General features: G+C 40.5%; 1 protein-coding gene across 4 annotated transcripts in view; it reads left to right on the top strand.

The window, feature by feature from the left end:
- Positions 1-17,469, top strand: part of dac (dachshund family transcription factor) — a 439,607-nt gene that overhangs the window by 258,856 nt on the left and 163,282 nt on the right. For all 4 annotated transcript variants that reach the window (XM_019047294.2, XM_019047293.2, XM_019047291.2 and 1 more), the window contains exons 4-5: positions 2,883-3,090; positions 9,380-9,439. In XM_019047294.2, coding sequence (XP_018902839.2) covers positions 2,883-3,090; positions 9,380-9,439 — 268 coding nt within the window. The remainder of the gene's footprint in view (positions 1-2,882; positions 3,091-9,379; positions 9,440-17,469) is intronic.

Genomic DNA, 17,469 nt, shown 5'->3' with positions numbered 1-17,469 from the left:
TCGTAGAAAAACCACCCATTTGCTAAATACAATTCTAGCTTTCAAAACTGCCAAGTTCCGATACCCGGATTATCGTTTTGTATAGTTCATATTCTTTTGTAATATTCCGTGCCACTTGTTTATTTTTAATCCTCGTAGAAAAACCACCCATTTGCTAAATACAATTCTAGCTGGAGCGCACTTCAGCTATGCATTCACCAGCGCAAAAATGTCAAAGGAAATCGACAAGCCCAGCTTGCATGGAGGCTATTTCCATTTAAATCTTCAGTCACATTCTTACGGCGCAATGATACAACTATTTGAACTCTCCGGAATGTGTGAGGTATCACGCCGCATTTGAAGGCGTTTTCAAAACAGCTTAGTTCCGATACCCGGATTATCGTTTTGTATAGTTCATGTTCTTTTGTAATATTCCGTACCACTCGTTTATTTTTAATCCTCGTAGAAAAACCACCCATTTGTAAATACAATTCTAGCTGGAGCGCACTTAAACGCACTCATGACTGCAAAAATGTTAACGGAAATGGAAGAGGCCAGCGTGCATGAAGGCAGGCCCGCCACAAGAGCGGGATATTGGGTCCCTGGTGCCGGGGCCCGTGTTACCCGTGAAAAACTTCTACGAATTCACATGCAACCCTTGTTTCGTAAGAAAGAGTGAAAAATTTACCCTAAAAATTTCGCAAAAGGTGAATAGATTTTCAGAAACACGCTGGGGCACTGTAGTATTCTTCTTAAATTTTCAAAGAAGCATACTTCTAGGAAAATGTCTACCTTTTTTCAAGATTTTCAGTACAGAGGGATATTTTTAGTAACTGCGTTTCATATTCTTCCGTCGTCAGATGCTAAGAGTCTCCAGTTTGGACATCCTCGACTTCAATGGCTCATGGCTCAACTCCCTTGCCATAGACAAACGAAGGGGGAGTCCAGGGGGCTCTGGCCCTCTTAGAACTGAAAATAGTATCATATGCCCCCCACCCAAAAAAAAAAAAAATAAATAAAAATTTTCCAGATGTTTTGAATGCAACATTTCGCAAGTATATTGTGCTGAAAGTATTAAAAAAAAAAAAAAAAAAAAAACCATAATTATTCCGCAGAAATTGATGGAAAAATTCTTTACGGAAGCTTCAAAATGCGTCGAATTAATCGTATAAATTCTAAAAGTTCGCGGGGATGCCCCTCGGACCCCCCCCCCCCCCCCTTCGTGCTTGGGGCCCGGACCTTAAAACTGGTACCAGGGCCCGAGATGGGATGTGGCGGGCCTGCCCACGTCCTTTAAATTGCTATCTATTCAGAGCTGCATAATTTTACTATCCTGCATTGCTGGCATGAATTTTTCAGTTCGATATGTAAAACGCAAATTGCAACCCCGTTTCAAGCGATGGATCACTCCATTTTTCTCATATCCTCTTTATCTCTCGCTTTGTCTATCTATATGTCAATAGTAAACCGACTGAATTCGTTTTTCCTTCTTCGACGATTAAATGTCAAGACCTAAATGTCAAGATCAAGAATCACTGTTTCTAGGCGTTTCATGGCCTCCTGTAGGCTGAATATTGAAATTTATAGACAAAGCTGTAGACAAAGAAGACAAGAGGGATATGGAAGGATCCTATTGGTGGAAGTAGGTGGTTACAATGGACAGGACTAATGGTAATATACTAACTAACGGCAATCCACGAGAGAATCTATTGTTAGTCCATCATTTGCTCCCTTAGTCTGTAGGAACCACGAATTTCAACCTATAGGATCACTCAATTTTTCTCATGTCCTCTTTATCCATCGCTTTGTCTATCTATATTCCAATAGTAAACCGACTGAATTCGTTTTTCCTTCTTCGACGATCGAAAGAAAAACGGCAAGGGTGCCGGAATGGTAGACTCCAGGAGACGGTAGTCACTCGCCGAGGTCCTCACCGCGGGGAGCACCCCCCCCCCCCCCCGGTTTTCGAGACACGCTCGCGTTATTATTCCGCCAACATGGGCCGGAGTCGCTGTGCCGCACAGTGGATCGAGTCAATAGGAGAAGTCGGACATGAAATTTTTGACTAAAACTGCAAATTTTGATGTTTATTTCGTCACATTTTCAATTTCAAGGGATGTTTCAAGAAGGAAATTTTACGAGGAAACCCATGGAACCACTTTCAGATCCTGAAAATTTTGTATAAACGGAGTTATAAGCTTTTAAAGTTTCCAAATCGTCACCTTTCAGGCAAAGTATCACAAGCGCCATGCGACGTTTAAAAATTTCCGCCGCCATTTTATTTTTTCACAAAGAAATTGTTCAACGAAGCTGTCCGAAAATTTCGCTGAATTTTCTTTGTGCCGCCGATAAAATTTAGTGAAATTTCCAAAGAGATTCAACCCACAATTTCTCAGTAAAGAAATAAAATGGCGGCGGAAATTTTTAAACGTCGCATGGCGCTTGTGATACTTTGCCTGGAAGGTGACGAGATTATGTCCGGACTCTCCTCTCGACTCGATCCGCTGTGCGCCGGGGCAGACGCATGGAGCTCTTGTCCTTGTCGAATATTTATTTAAATGGGAAATCTTCATTCGCGAAGTCCGAACGCCGCGACGGACGACCAGAGCTCACCGGGCCCCCAGTTCCCCACGGTTCGCAATTTGCCGGGCGCCTAATGATCCCGCCGAAGCCGATCCGGGCCTGATTTAGTAATCGCATTGTTTTTTATTGCGTGCTGATTTCTTTGTCCGTCATTTGCGGGCTCACACTCTCCCAGGCCGAACCCACTGCCGTGCTACTATACTACTACACGGAAGAGGGCAGTATGTGCACGGTGGGAGAAATGAATCACAGAGAGCACATTTTTTAACATTTTTTTCTCACCCTTGTTCTGATGTATCATTTATTTTTGTTTTTTACAGATGCACCTAGACTAGAAAAATCTCCACTTTTAGCGAATGGTTACAATCAACCACCAACGCACCTAAACCATATGCAATTCTTACCAATGAACCATCCCGCACACACGGCCATCCTACCCCCTGGGCTGTCGCATCACCCTGGACTCCCCAGACCAGACAGTGCAATCATGAAAGCTCAAGGAATTCCCGGAATGGAAGCTCTCGCCAGGTAAATCTCAACTTATCTTTCCTCCTCTTATTCGATTAATTGTGTTCATTAAATGCACTTAAAAAAAAAAAAAAAAAAAAATCAATTGACTCTATGAAATAGTTCTATCTGAATGAAAAGGATTTCCTGGACTAGTTACCGCAAAAGGATCAACTTCGCTTGAAAAATAATTTCATTTGCTTGAAAAAAAAAATAGAAGAGAGTCGTATTGCTTTGAAAGGAAATTCTATGTGTTTATAAGATATTCTGTTTGCAAGGTACATTCAATGTAAGTTTCTTTCGATCAAAATAGAACTTTTTCCTGTGTGGAAGACCGAAATAGTGTATACCTGAATACTGTGCTAAAATAACGAAGGGATTAACCTAAGTAGTTCTTTGACACAGCGTTTGGTTCTGCTTCCCAAATTATTGTAAGAAAAAAAGACGAAAAATAGGAAATAACGAATTTCAAGCTCCGTTTTATGAAGCTTGCAAATTTTGTATTCCAAAGATTAAAAGCCGACAGAAATCGATGATGATCTGAAAATATTATTAATAAATGAATGAAATAAAACTTCAACTGAAAGAGAGAGATTCTAAGTTGTATGGACAGGGCAGGGTTGCACAGGTGAAATGAAAAATATGAATTGTTGAAAATTTCCGTGAAATATATCATGAAATTTCGGGAGTGTGTGAAAAATATGAACAATATGAAACCTAATTTCAGTAGCTGGGTGTGCAACACGCACTAAAAAACACCAAAAAGCAAGAACCCAGTCGCCCTTCATTTAATTTTGCATTTAATTTCGAAAAATATGACCCGATATTTTTCTGAAATTTCATGAAATATTTCTCATGAGATATCAAGATTTCCTTTTTCATGAAAAATTGCAACCCTGTCCCGAAGGTCCGTGCATTTTTCGAACAACTTGGGTCAACACAGCAAGGCATACGGTAGCGAGGGCGCGGAGTAAAATATTTCGAATCGGAAGGAAATTAAAATCAGGAAGGGACATTTTGATAAAGTTTACTTTCTTTAATCAAATACTTTATTAATTCTAACTTACACTTCGCTCCCTCCCACTCTCTCGCCCCCGACCCTCCTCGGTCGAGGGAAAAAAATCTCAATAATTATAATAAACGCAATAAAAAAGCGCAGCAAGAAATATCAAAAGAATGTCTTGTTTTCATTAGAGCTTAATCTGCCATGTTTATTAAGTATCCCGACAAAGATCTCCACGTTCTGATTAAGATTCTGCCGTCGCCTTTGATGTTGCCAGATGGTGCTCGAAAATCAGCACTTCCCCCATTCGAGCCCGTGTAAAATATCCAAATTTAAGTTCAAAATCTGGCAACCTTGATCGCCTCCTCACAGCCGTCTTCCGGATTATTTCTCCCGCCGGCGGCTTGCAACTTTCTGTTTTCATTTTGATTTCTTTCATCCCCTATTGATTCAATTTCGTGCCATCGGTTCCTTGGCTTAGCTTTAATCGAAATTACAGGTATGACGTCACCATGGGGCCTATTTGTTGAGACGGTTTTCAATTTTTTCAAATTAGCTAGAAGTTACACAACCTCAACCTGTACTGCAGATGGTAATGTGAAATGTGCTGTGTAAAATCAGGAGATTTCTGCTTGGAACCCGATCGCATTTTCCATCGATATATTGAAGACGAATTGGACGGAATAAGTTAGAAACAATGTGAGTGAAGTGTTAAGTTCTTGCAACTATGAACAAACCTCAAGTGAACGTAGCCGAATTGCTGCGAGCAACTATTGCTAATTCTAAGTCACTCACATTGATATTGAAGGCGAATTGGTCGGAATAAGTTAGAAACAATGGGACTAAAGTGTTAAGTCCTTGCAACTATGAAGAAACCGAGTGAACGTGGCTGAAATGCTGCGAGCAACTATTACTACTCCTAAGTCACTGACATTGCCTATCGAGAAATTGAAGGCGAACCGGTCCGAGCGAGTGAGAAACAATATTGCCGATAACATGATAGTGTACAAAGAATAGATGGCTTTTCGGAAACAATATAGTTGTGAATAAATACTCAACGAATCAGATCGCATTCATTTTCCATTTTCTCCTTAATAAGCCTATCACCATTTCAAGGTAAAAACAAATGATGAGCAAACTGAAAAATTTAAAAAAAGAGGGAAAGTGACTTGTATCTCAGTTTTTTTTTTTAAAGTACCCTCAAAAAGTTTACTTCTGGAAAAAAAAAATAAAGCTAAACTTTCCAAAATACAGTAATTATCATTGTTTCCCCCTTTGAAGAAGATCAGAATAAATGATAGATATTTTACTTAGTTAATCAAAATAAGGTTTGTTTGAACATTTTCTCTATCATTCTACCCTGATCGCTAAGGAAGAACGCCGTATGAGCCTTTAGACATTGCCAAGTTTCTTTCGATAAAACCCGAATATACTGGGAAAATAGCGTATAGCTTTCTCCAAAATTTTCAGACAATTTTGTACGCTATTAATCTAAAATATCTGACGCTTCCAAGGCAAAATATGCATGAATGCCGTCAAATCACATGCTTCATCAAGGGAAATTTGGCAACTCTCGAATGTTCATACGGCGTTCTTCCTTAGCACGGCAGAATAAAGCTCTGCAATCATAACCGAGGAGAATCAAGACTGGTCCCTGAAAGAGTTTCGCGGAGTCATAAGTAAGGGCGTATAGTTGTGGTCGGTCGGGGAAACTTTGAAATCACGAGACAAGAGGGTGGGCAAAAAGGGTAGTTGGAGCCATTGTTGAGACAGGGCTCCGACACCGGCAAATATTAATCAGTTGAAGACGGATTAAGGCGTCTTATAAGACTTCCTCAGTTTAAAATCACTCCACCCACTCCCGAACTTTCGGCCGAGCATTAACTGTAGCTTCTCCCTATTGATTTGCAAATAACTCACCCGGGCGCACAATGACGCCAATTCCTCGGAAATTTGGATCCATCGACTCGTGTAGGAGACGTCCAGTGGCCAGAAGCAAGAATATGTGCATAGGTAAACTTCACTGAAAAAAAAACCACATTGGATCTAGAGTCCAGACTCTTGATTCAGTCAGATTTAAGCTTAAATCAAGAACCAAACCTCTTAATTTGAGCGAATTTCCTTTTGATTTAAGCTTAAATCTGATTGAATCAAGAGTCCTTTTTCTTGTCAATGTTTTCAAGAGTCTGGACTGTAGATCCTATGTGTTTTTTTCCCAATGTTTGAATGAAGTAAGAAAAACGCGGGATACAAGCTGTAAATAAAAATAATTTGTACGGGACGTTTCGGGGTTAACATTCCCGTTTTCAACCGCCGAAAAAATAAAAAAGAAAAGTTAAAAATTACACATTAATGAGCCGCCGCTAACTTTCACAAAAACGTATTTCGATTGTGGTGCAATCATTATTTTTTTATCATTTTTCTTACAAAGTACGTCCCCTAACCGCTTTGCAAAATATGTTTCCCTGAAAATTTTACAAAGTGAATTGAGCGCTGGAAAAACGTCTCTTGAAACCAGAGTCGAGACTCATAAAAAATTTTACAAGAAGAAATACTCTTGATTCAATCGGATTTTTCCTTGAATCGAGAGCCAATCCTCTTAATTTAAGCGGATTTCCCTATGATTTAAGCAAAAATCCGATTGAATCAAGAGTAATTTTTCTTGTAAAATTTTTAAGAGTCTGGACTCGCTAAGCGATCCAAGAGAATTTTTTTCAGTATTTTATCAAAATGCAACGAAAATTTAAGTATTATAAATTTGCGAGACACCGGAAAAAATGGATTGCTGATTTAGCAAGTAAATTGTGATAAAATATATCCGGCATGGTTCAAATGTACATTTTATAATAGTTGACAGCTAATCGTGGTGAAATTAGCATTTTTTATTGTAAAATCTACGTTGAAACATATCGAACACTTTTTTTAACTACAAAATTGTTAAATCAGCAATTTCATTTGTTTCCGTATATCTCGACAAAGTTCGTATCTCAACAGAATAGATTTTTAGCATCGAAAGGTTCATGCAGTGTTTTAAGTAGCCAGGCAGTATGTAACCAAGATGATTCATCGTCAATTTATGCTGCGTTTGACACCACGTCACCGCCGCTGACCAAAAGCACTCCTCTCGGTCGAAGAAGGGGCACTAAGAATAGTCGAGTGGAGGGGGAGGGGGGTTTGCTAAGGTTTCGCGAGACGTTTGACTTCATAATCTAATTACTCAAAGAAGCCACGCTCTAGCCTTTTGTCTCTACAATCCAATAATTGAAACCTAAGCTTTATTTTAACCTTTCAGAATTAATAACCCAGTCATTCACTCGAAAGTGCAAATTACAAGTCGGAGTCCATTTTCTTTCGAGCCCATCGTCATTTGCGTCTTTCGCCTTGCATTAGGCCCCTCGCCTTTGATAAGCCCCTTTAAACTCTTGCTTCTACGAATTCCCGTCCCGGTTCCCTTCGACTTAAAGTCCGGTCCCTACTATACGGAGTCGGGAAACTTTCTGCTCAACACCCAGACGCAACCAAGTTCCTTGCCGAAAAATGATTTACCATCCACCGGGCTCGAACATCGGCGTTTTCTGCGGCTTGAAACTTTATAGCACTGAAAAAAAATTCTCGGCGTTTTTACCAAGGTCCGTGGGTACCTTTACCATCTCACTTTTTATTACCAATTATTGGTAATTTTACCAAGACAGATTGGTAAGCTTACCTATAAACCGGTATTTTTACTGTTTTTTCCAGGTAAGAATACAACTTTTATTGGTAATAAATTCCCGGTAACTTTGCCATTTTATCTCGGTAATTCTACCACAGTCAATAAAAAATATTGGCGTTTTTACCAAGGTCCAGTAAAATTACCGAGAAAGTTCAATAATTTTACCGTGATTCTTGGTAAAATTACCAATCCCATAAATGGTAATTTTACCAAGAAAAAACTGGGATCAAATAGAACCCTGAATTCTTGGTAATTTTACCCTTTTCTTAGTAAATACACCGAGATTTTTTTTGCTGTGAGGAGGTAAAAGTGACACGAAGGAAGTGCAGATGTTCTGTAAGTTGCTATTCCACCTGCAATTTTTGAGGTAGGCTAAAAAACATCATTTCGTCACCTTTAGGCCGAAATATCAAAAGCGCCAAATGCGAAGTTTCAAAATTTTCACCGCCATATTATTTTTTTACATTGAGATTGTTGGTTGAATCTATTTGAAAATATCACTGAATGTCCACGGCAGCACACAAAAAATTTAGTGAAATTCTCGGACAGCCTCGTTGAACAATTTCTCTGTAAAAAAATTAAATGGTGGCGGAAATTGTCAAACGTCGCATGGCCCTTGTAATACTTTGTCCGGAAGGTGACGATTTATGGATCAATGGTTACCTACTCAAGGAACTAAAAAACACAGGGAAAGGGGTAACCAAAAACAATAAACACAAAGCAAGGAACGTATCACTAGGGTGGTTTCTACCCCCTCCTCAGTGAAAAAAATATCTCGGTGTATTTACTAAGAAAAGGGTAAAATTACAAGAATTCAGGGTTCTATTTGATCCCAATTTTTTCTTAGTAAAATTACCATTTATGGAATTGGTAATTTTACCGAGAAATCTCGGTAAAATTATTGAACTTTCTCGGTAATTTTACAAGACCTTGGTAAAAACGCCAATATTTTTTATCGACTGTGGTATAATTACCGAGATTTAAACGGCAAAGTTACCGGAATTGATTACCAATAAAAGTGGTATTCTTACCTGAAAAAAACAGTAAAAATACCGGTTTTTAGGTAAGCTTACCAGTCTCTCTTGGTAAAATTACCAATAATTAGTAAAAAAAGTGAAATGGTAAAGGTACCAACGGACCTCAGTAAAAACACCGAGAATTTTTTTTCAGTGCTCGACTAAGAATCAAGAATATATAAAAAATTATAAATATAAAAATTGTTTTGTAGGTATACATACTTTTTTCGTATATTTTTGTTTTTGGTCAGGAGGGGCTTTAAACCACCCCGAAACGGCCCAAGCTTTGTGTCTGTGGTTATTTTTGGCCTTGGTAACCCGTTTTCTTGTGGTTTTTAGTTGAACTGTTCGGGCTATTTTTGTGTATTATTGTCTACTCAAGGATATGGGACCTCTGTTGTTTGCAAACTAGCTGTAAATTATGCTAATCTTGACCTAGCCAATTTAATGCTAGCTCCATTTCTCCATTGAAGCCCTCGTAATTGATATTATAATCGAGCTTGTGTTTTTCATGTAGAGCGAAACTTAATATATCATACAAACTTCCTTTTAAATCAGTGTGTGGTTTTTTTTTTTTAGATCTGGCCTATGGGAGAACTGTCGAGTGGCATACGAAGACTTAGTAAAACACTTGGAAAGGTAAGATGGAAAATTTGGCTTTCATTACCTTTTCTCTCTTTTCTTAGGTGCAATTGTAATGTAGAAACTTTCAGCGCATTAGAAAAATGTAACTAAAAATAATGTTCGTCATTAGAAAAAATTCTAACGATCAAGACTGGAGATAACATATTTCAGTAGAAACATACGAGACCACATTTCTGGGGGTGGGGGAGGGGAAGGTTGGTCGAAAAAGCTAATACATTGAGTGGTCTACGAGCATTAAGGGGGTGCCCAGGGGACAAGCGAGGCAAACGAACCAACACCAAACCACCATCCTCTAATTACCGGATTGTGGTTCGAAACCCCAAAATTCCGCCTCGTCCAATATTGCTCAAGAAAACCGCGGTCCAGTTTTTGCGGCCGTATACACTCACACACCCTCACACACACACACACACGCGCGGGGAAAATCTCACCCCCTTGCTGGGATACAGGAGCCAAAAGGACTTAAGGCGGAGGGAGTCAGAGGGCAGTTCATTAAAGGCGGTCCGAGACATAGGCGTAGTGGCTTTGCTTTGCGCACCTCATTATAGTATTAATTTCTGGCCACGTGCACCCCCGCCCTTCCTACCCTCGTATCATTTGTATTCGCGGAAGGGGGTAACGTGAGGCTTGTTATTAAAATTGTTGTCATTAATCATTCGTTTCGGCGTTCCGACGCGACGCCTCCTTGCAATCCCACCAACCAGTGCTTTGCGATATATCGATGTGGCTGCTATTTAAACCTATGGAAAAATATCGATAAACAGGTTTAGCACCTGAACAATCGATTCTTTACCGTAGCTTTAAATGGGGAATTATCGGTGATCGAACATTCACGCCTCAGTGGCGTGGCGTGAACTGCGATACATCGATTGTTATGCCATTTAAACCTTTGGAAAAGGATCGATAAATAGGGTGTTCGCAGCGAACACCTTAATAATCGATTCTTTATCATAATTTTAAATGGCATAACAATCGATATATCGCAATTCACGCCACACCACTGTCACGCCTCGCTAACGCCACCAACGCCTTTCGTCTCCGCTTGGTGTCGTGGTGTGTACTAGGGTTGGATTTTGGGCGCTTTCTCATCCCAGCTTTTCTATCTCAATTTGATTCGTTTTTGAATCATTGGTGGATCCAGAAAATTGGCAACATTGTGTTTTTCAGAATTTTTGTTTGTCGTCACCCTCCGGCCAAAGTATCACAGACGCAATGTGCATGAAGTTTCAAAATTTTCGCCATCATATTGATTTTTTACAGAGATATTGTTCTACGAAGCCACGAAAATTTCATCAAATTTTCCTCGTGCTGCCGATAAAATTCAGTAAAATTTTCAAACAGATGCACCCAACAATTTTTCCGTTAAAGAATAAAATGGTGGCGGAAATTTTGAAACGTCGCGTGGCGCTTGTGATACTTTGGCCGGAATGTTGAGATTTTTACGCGATTTTACTTTTACCTCAGTCCTTTTTAAATAGACGAATGACATTTGCCGAAAAAACGTTCAAATCATACCGGCAAAATATTGGCCCCCATCAATTTTTTTTTCGTTTCTGCACTTTTTTCTTCAGAGTTCGGTTGCCCCAGAAACCCAACGATTCAATTCAACCATGCACCACGTCTAGCAGCCCGTCAGTTCGAAACGAACAACCCCCAACGCCCATAAAATTTGTGAAACGTAAGTGCCGTTCACAGCCCGCAAATTTGTCGCCGGTAAATCACGCGGGGTAACGAGGAGTTTATCTACCGCAGCGGGGGTTGCATACCTCCCCGGCGCGAATGAAAAATCTGCCACCCCTCTCTGGCCCGGGTAATAAAACAGCCATGCATACGGAAAGCGATGAAAAGTCATTTTCGGAATACGTTCTCGAAATTTACCGAGAAAAATGGTGCCGCGCGAAAAAGAATAATAAAAAAACCGTCGGATGCGGTGCGATGAAAAATCGTTGGCGACCAGGGGTGACTGCGGAACACGGGAGAAACAGATAAAATAAAATAAAATAAAAAAGTAAAAAAAGAGCGTCGCACTGCCGATGCCGAGGGTGGGGGTGGAGGGGTGAGGGGGTAGGGAGGGGGTGCAGAAGCCCCGCGCGCGAGATAACAAATTTAAAAATAAGTTCGATTGTCATTTGTCAAAGTACTTAGCTCACTCATGAAGTCACTCCGGCGCGGAGGGGTTGCTCCGGTGGTCGATTTTTTAACGGAGGGTTGATATTTCTTGCTTCATTTCACCGCCCGCCAAGACGCCCGCGCTGGCTGGCGAGCGATGAGGACATAATAATAATGGAAGACACAGATGTTCCCCGACCGAGAGAACAGCCACCCGAACAATTTTATTCTCCTTTTCTTAATATCTCTTACTTTTTATACTTTTTTCAATTTGAGATAACAGCCCGGTCGCTCCAAGTTTGAGTGTTGCTTTCGTCGCCAGGACGCCCTTGCCAACCCTCCGCTTAGCTCCGCGGGCATTAGGGGTGGTTTTGGGGGGCGTTCGACGATCTGGCTCCGGTGTTTTTAGATTAATGGACGTCTTTTCGCCGAACAACTGGAATCATTTTTCAGCTGGCGCTTCTTACATATGTAAGTGTTATCGAGACTTCGCAAGGAGCGGTCGTGAAGTCGTTCGGAAGACTTCAGCTGGCAATATTTCAGCTCATTTCTCTCGGGGATGAGACGCGCCGCGTGTTTCAGGTTTCAGTTCGCTCCTCGCGCAAGGAAGTGGAAAATGATCGTGATGGGTCAGGTGCGGGGAAAAATCTGCGAAATAATTGTACCCTGTAAGCAGAGACATTATATTCCAGAGACACAAATTTTGTGGGCCGGATTCGTGCGGCTGAAAGTTGCTGCACGAATGTGTACTTTGTTATTTGATCTCTGATTAAAAATTTACACCGTTAAGGAACTAATGACGGCTTGAGCAAGCTGTTCAAAAAGGCTCAACTTGAATTGGACTACATTTTGCAATTTGGAACTAAAAATTCCAGCCCGGTTTAAAAACAACGTATGTGTCATTAGTTTCCCTATGCACATAAGTGTTTTTCCAGAATAGCCAGGATTTATAGTTCCAAATTGCAAAATGCAGTCCGATTCGGACTACGCATAGCAGAAAAGAACCAAGCTACTTCAGCAATTGCCAAGAGTAACTTGGCAATTAATTTTTTGCAAAAGAACATTTGTGAGGATTCCTTTGACAATTTTAAGGAATTCAGTTCATACTGTGCAGAAAATTCACTGAAATTTGAACACGAATCTGCACAACCATTTTCATGAAAAAAACCCAAGTGTCCACTAATATATGGCAATAGCTGATGTGGCCTGGTTCCTTCTGCTTAATGCCGTCTATTTTATAATTTATCGTTTTTCGCTGAAATTTCTATTTTTATTTTAAGACTACCTGCGGGTTGATTGTTGGTATTGATAGACAAAGCAATAGACAAAGGAGACATAAGGAGTATGGGGCGGTCCTATTGGTTGGAACGGGTGGTTCTCATAGACTAAGAGGGAATCCGATCGACTAAGTGTAGGGTCTCTTGTTGGTTGCTTATATCCAGTCTATTGCATACCTCCTTTGCTAATTGCAATCACCCGCTTTGACCAATAGGATTAATTCATTTCCTTTTTGCCCTCTTTGTCTATCATGTCTATAATTGTGTTTATCCGTTTCAATAATCAGCCTCCTGTTCCATTTTCATCTCCTTGGTGATTTTCATTCGCTGCATTTAACAGCCCATTACGCACGCAGCGCTCCTGGCGGAAGCAGTGGCAACTTGGCGCGCGTACTCGCAAAACCAATCAGGGGCAACATTGTTTTCTCGAGGCCCCGCGAAAGAGCTGCGCCATGATTTACAGTTCAATTATAACAAAAAGACTCGCAATGAACCGATCGATGATTGAGAATACGCCTATTTTAATATCATAAAATCGAAATGGATACCTGAGCAGGCTCAGCGTAGCGCCAGCAAGCTCAGCGATGTTGGTCGTTGACGGGTCAGCTTACTACCGCGCTAAGAAAAACGGCATATGGTCCTTCAGACGTTGCCAAGTTCCCTACAATACTATTCGAATTATCAGTGAAACTTGTGGATATTTTTGTCTCACTTTTTCAGAGAATTTCATTCGCAATTTAATCTACATAAAGTGCAAATTTCAATGAAAAAAATGTATAATTTTCTTAAAAATTGAATGTTTTAAAGGAGAAATTTTGCAACATCTAAATGATCATAAGCCGTTTTTCCCTTGCACGGCAGCTTGCCTCATTAGATTTTGAGTTAGAGTCTTTTGCACGATGCAAATTAGTTTCGACTATCTGTGATGTACTAACGATGAAGTCAAAAATCCTGTTACGTCCTACCGTATAAAATGTGTATGGTAGGAAATAGCTATTTTATTGTAAGGTCCACAACCGTAATCTTCGGTTACGTAGACCAGAAACTTTGTAACCTAAAAGAACTGTAGATTAGTCAATGAAATCGAAGTGTGTACCTATGCCTGAGTCTTCGAAAAAACATTCTTCTTGAGATGTTATTTTGACTCAAAGCATTTTTACTTGTCAACCAATTTTTTTTTTTTTTTTTTTGTGTGTGTTAAATTCGTGAGGATTTAACTCAACAACAGTTTTTTTTTTAAATAAAAAAAGCTTCGTTTTGTTATGGTCAAGTTTAAGTCAAAAGACGATAGCAAAACAAAGTTTCTTTACCTAACAAAACTGGCTTGAAGTTAAATCTGCATGAATTCAACAAAAAAAACAAAAAACGAAAAAAAACCGAATTTTGTCGGTAAGAAACGAAGTTTTCGGTTAAAATAATTTCGCGAGAAATTTTTTTTTCATCGTGGGTTTCTGGAAATTGCCTTGGAACCACCTTAAGCGACCCCACTTTGAGACCTACGTGTTGGTCCCTGGAGCACTTCTGAAAGGAGGGACGATTTGCGATGGGACAAGCTTAACTCCGGTGCGTGCTGAGAGTGTCGCCCGATGGAAAGTTCGATCCTTGGTTCATTCAATGGACACACTCGACTTTTTTTCTTTTTTCCTATAACTTCTGGCAGACAAATAAGCGGCGGAACCCATTATGCGGGGCACGCTTAAAAGGACACGACTAGCTCAACGTGAGTCCGATGGTGTCACCAGTCACAGACCCGAGACCACCGTTGACAAATCGTCCTAAAAATCGTATTTTCTTTTATTCCTGAGGCAGAATTCTCAAATTATTTGCGAAATCATACACTGAATAGGAAAGTTACGGGTTATACAGACATACCGTTCGTTCCGGGTTCAGAGGCCGAAAGTTCCGGGTTCTAGAGCCGTAGCTTCGATCGCTCCGGGTGCTGCGCTCGGAACTTCCAGCCTCTGAACCCGGAACGCGGATGGTATGTTTATATAGCCCGTAAGTACGGCCTCCATGGCCGTTTTTTTCAGTCTTTAATTGTAATATCGTTAATTAACGATAGCCTACGATCTAGTTTAGCTTTTTTTTCGTGAGGATCAACTACAGCCTGCTTTCAGAGAGATTCCAAGACAATAGACCGTTTTCGATACATCAAATAGGTGAGATTGTATCGATATCGATTGATTCAACATGTAAACATAAAAGTCAATCAAGTAATCTGAGGAAACGGGGTTTCTCTGATAGATTTTGATTCTCATGAGTACTAAATGGCATCGCAAGGTGACGTAGTTAGGAATTTTCTCATTTTCGGCTTTTCCGACTGAAATCCTGAAAGTTTTGTTTGATGTTCTATTGTTTTGAACCAAACGATACATCGAAAACGATCTTTAAAATCCGAAGAAATGCCTAAAAATTAGAGTTTTCCGAGTGTGCGATCTGGCAGCAATGCGCGGGACTGGCGCAACCCATTAGGCCGTGTTCGATGACCAATAAGTCGATACCAGTGTGGTCGACGCAAAAAACAATCGGTGTCTGGAATAAATCCCGGCTTATCGCCTCGTGTCTACACTTCATGCTCACTCAATACCATTCCGGCTCCCTTCTTCTTCTTCCCGCGATTCCTTCTTCTTTTTCTTCTTCTCCCTCTTTTTCCGATTTCGCTCCTTTTTGTATCTGGACATCACCTCACGCCCCCCGTCCCCCTGCTCGTACCCCTGGCCCCGCGCCATCGCGGCTACGCGGAGACAAGTGCAGTGTTAAGTGATTCGCCAGTTATTTCATTCAAAAACTCGCATGAATGCCCTGCTCGAGAAGAACGCCGTAAGAGCAAATGCACCGTTGCCAAATCTGCCACACTGGAAACAAAAAACACATTTGATCTAGAGTCCAGACTCTTAAAAATATTTACAAGAAAAAATACTCTTGATTCAATCAGATTTAAGCTTAAATCAAGAACCCAGCCTCTTAATTTGAGCGGATTTCCTTTTGATTTAAGCTTAAATCTGATTGAATCAAGAGTCCTTTTTCTTGTCAATGTTTTCAAGAGTCTGGACTCTACATCCAAAGTGTTTTTTTTCTCAGTGCGTGCCAAGGAAAAACGCCGTATGAGCCATCAGACGTTGCCAAATTTCCTTCACCAAAATCGAGGATTTTTAGGAAAATTCGTGAATATTTTTCTTCAGATTTTTCAGAGAATTTCCTTTGCAATTATATCGATATCATCTGAAAATGTCAAGAAAAAATATCCATAACTCTCCTTTGTGACGAATATTCGGAGTTAAAATAGAAAATTCCACTGGAAGTTCGCAAAAAGTGTATATATTGTAACGCTATGTTCAAGTCTTCTGTAAACCTCCTTAAATTAAGGCGTCAACCGGTAGGGACTTTCTAAGGAGAAGATCAGTTCGAGGAACGACTATTGGACTACATTTTGCAATTTGGAACTATAAATTCTGTCCCGGTTTAAAAACAACGTATGTGCTGTTAGTTTCCCTATGCACATAAGTGTTTTTTCAGATAAGCCAGAATTTATAGTTCCAAATTGCAAAATGCATTCTAAATGTGCCCCTCGGAGAGTATTCTATCACTGGTCACAGCGACGCACGGTGGATCGAGGCAATCAGGGAGGTCGGACACGAAATTTGTAACTAAGACTGCAAATTTTGATGTTTAATTTTTCACATTTTAAATTTCAAGGGGTTGCTTTTAGAAGAAAATCTCACGAGGAAACCAATGGAGCCATTTTTAGAACCTTAAATTTTTGTATAACGGAGTTACAAGCTTTTGAATATTCCAAATTTTTTCCGACCTTCCCCATTGACTCGATCCATTGTGCGACGTCTCAAAAAAAAAAAAAAAAAAAAAATCTGCCACAAAAAACACAAAAATCGCACAAAATCACAAAATCTGCCGATATCCGTTATACTGCCGTGCTAAGGAAAAACGCCGTATGAACATTCGAGAGTTGCCAAATTTCCCTTGATAAAACATGTATTTTGGACGACACTTATGCACATTTTCCTTTGAAATTTTCAGATGTTTTAGACTAAAGTGCGTACAAAATTGTCTGAAAATTTTGGAAAAAAATATTCACAATTTTCCCAGTAAATTCAGTTTTTATCGAAGGAAACTTGGCAACGTCTGAAGGCTCATACGGCGTTTTTCCTTAGCACGGCAGTATGCAGGATCGCATAGGAAGCGAATCGCAAAAGCGGAGCGAGGAAGCGAAAGAAGCAACCCCCATGATCATCATCCCTCGCGTCGAGGTGAACTTTTCCTGGGTTATGAAAACCGATACGGGGCTGTTGACAGTCGGCCGTCGGCGACCCACCCCCGCGCGGGGCTGCAGCGGCGAAGGGTGGCGTCGCCCACCCCTAGAAGAAGATCCGGGGGTAAAAGGTGTTCATATTTACGGATAGGGAAGGGGTGATTGTCATACGTCGTGACAAATGGAGTTGTCCACGTGAGGTCAATTCTGCCCACCCTCCCGCCGACCCCTGGCGGCGGTCCTTCAAGACAGTCCTGTCTCCGAAAGAAAAACGAGTTTCCAATCGAAATCCAATATTCCACCCCGGAGAGTCAAACTTTTTAACACCTCCGCGCAGGGTTGCAAAATGAAGTTCCGCACTGAAAAAAAAA

The sequence above is a fragment of the Bemisia tabaci genome, chromosome 9, assembly GCF_918797505.1.
Source record: "Bemisia tabaci chromosome 9, PGI_BMITA_v3".
Taxonomy (NCBI): Eukaryota; Metazoa; Arthropoda; class Insecta; order Hemiptera; family Aleyrodidae; genus Bemisia; species Bemisia tabaci.
This window is presented reverse-complemented; position numbering and strand designations above follow the sequence as displayed.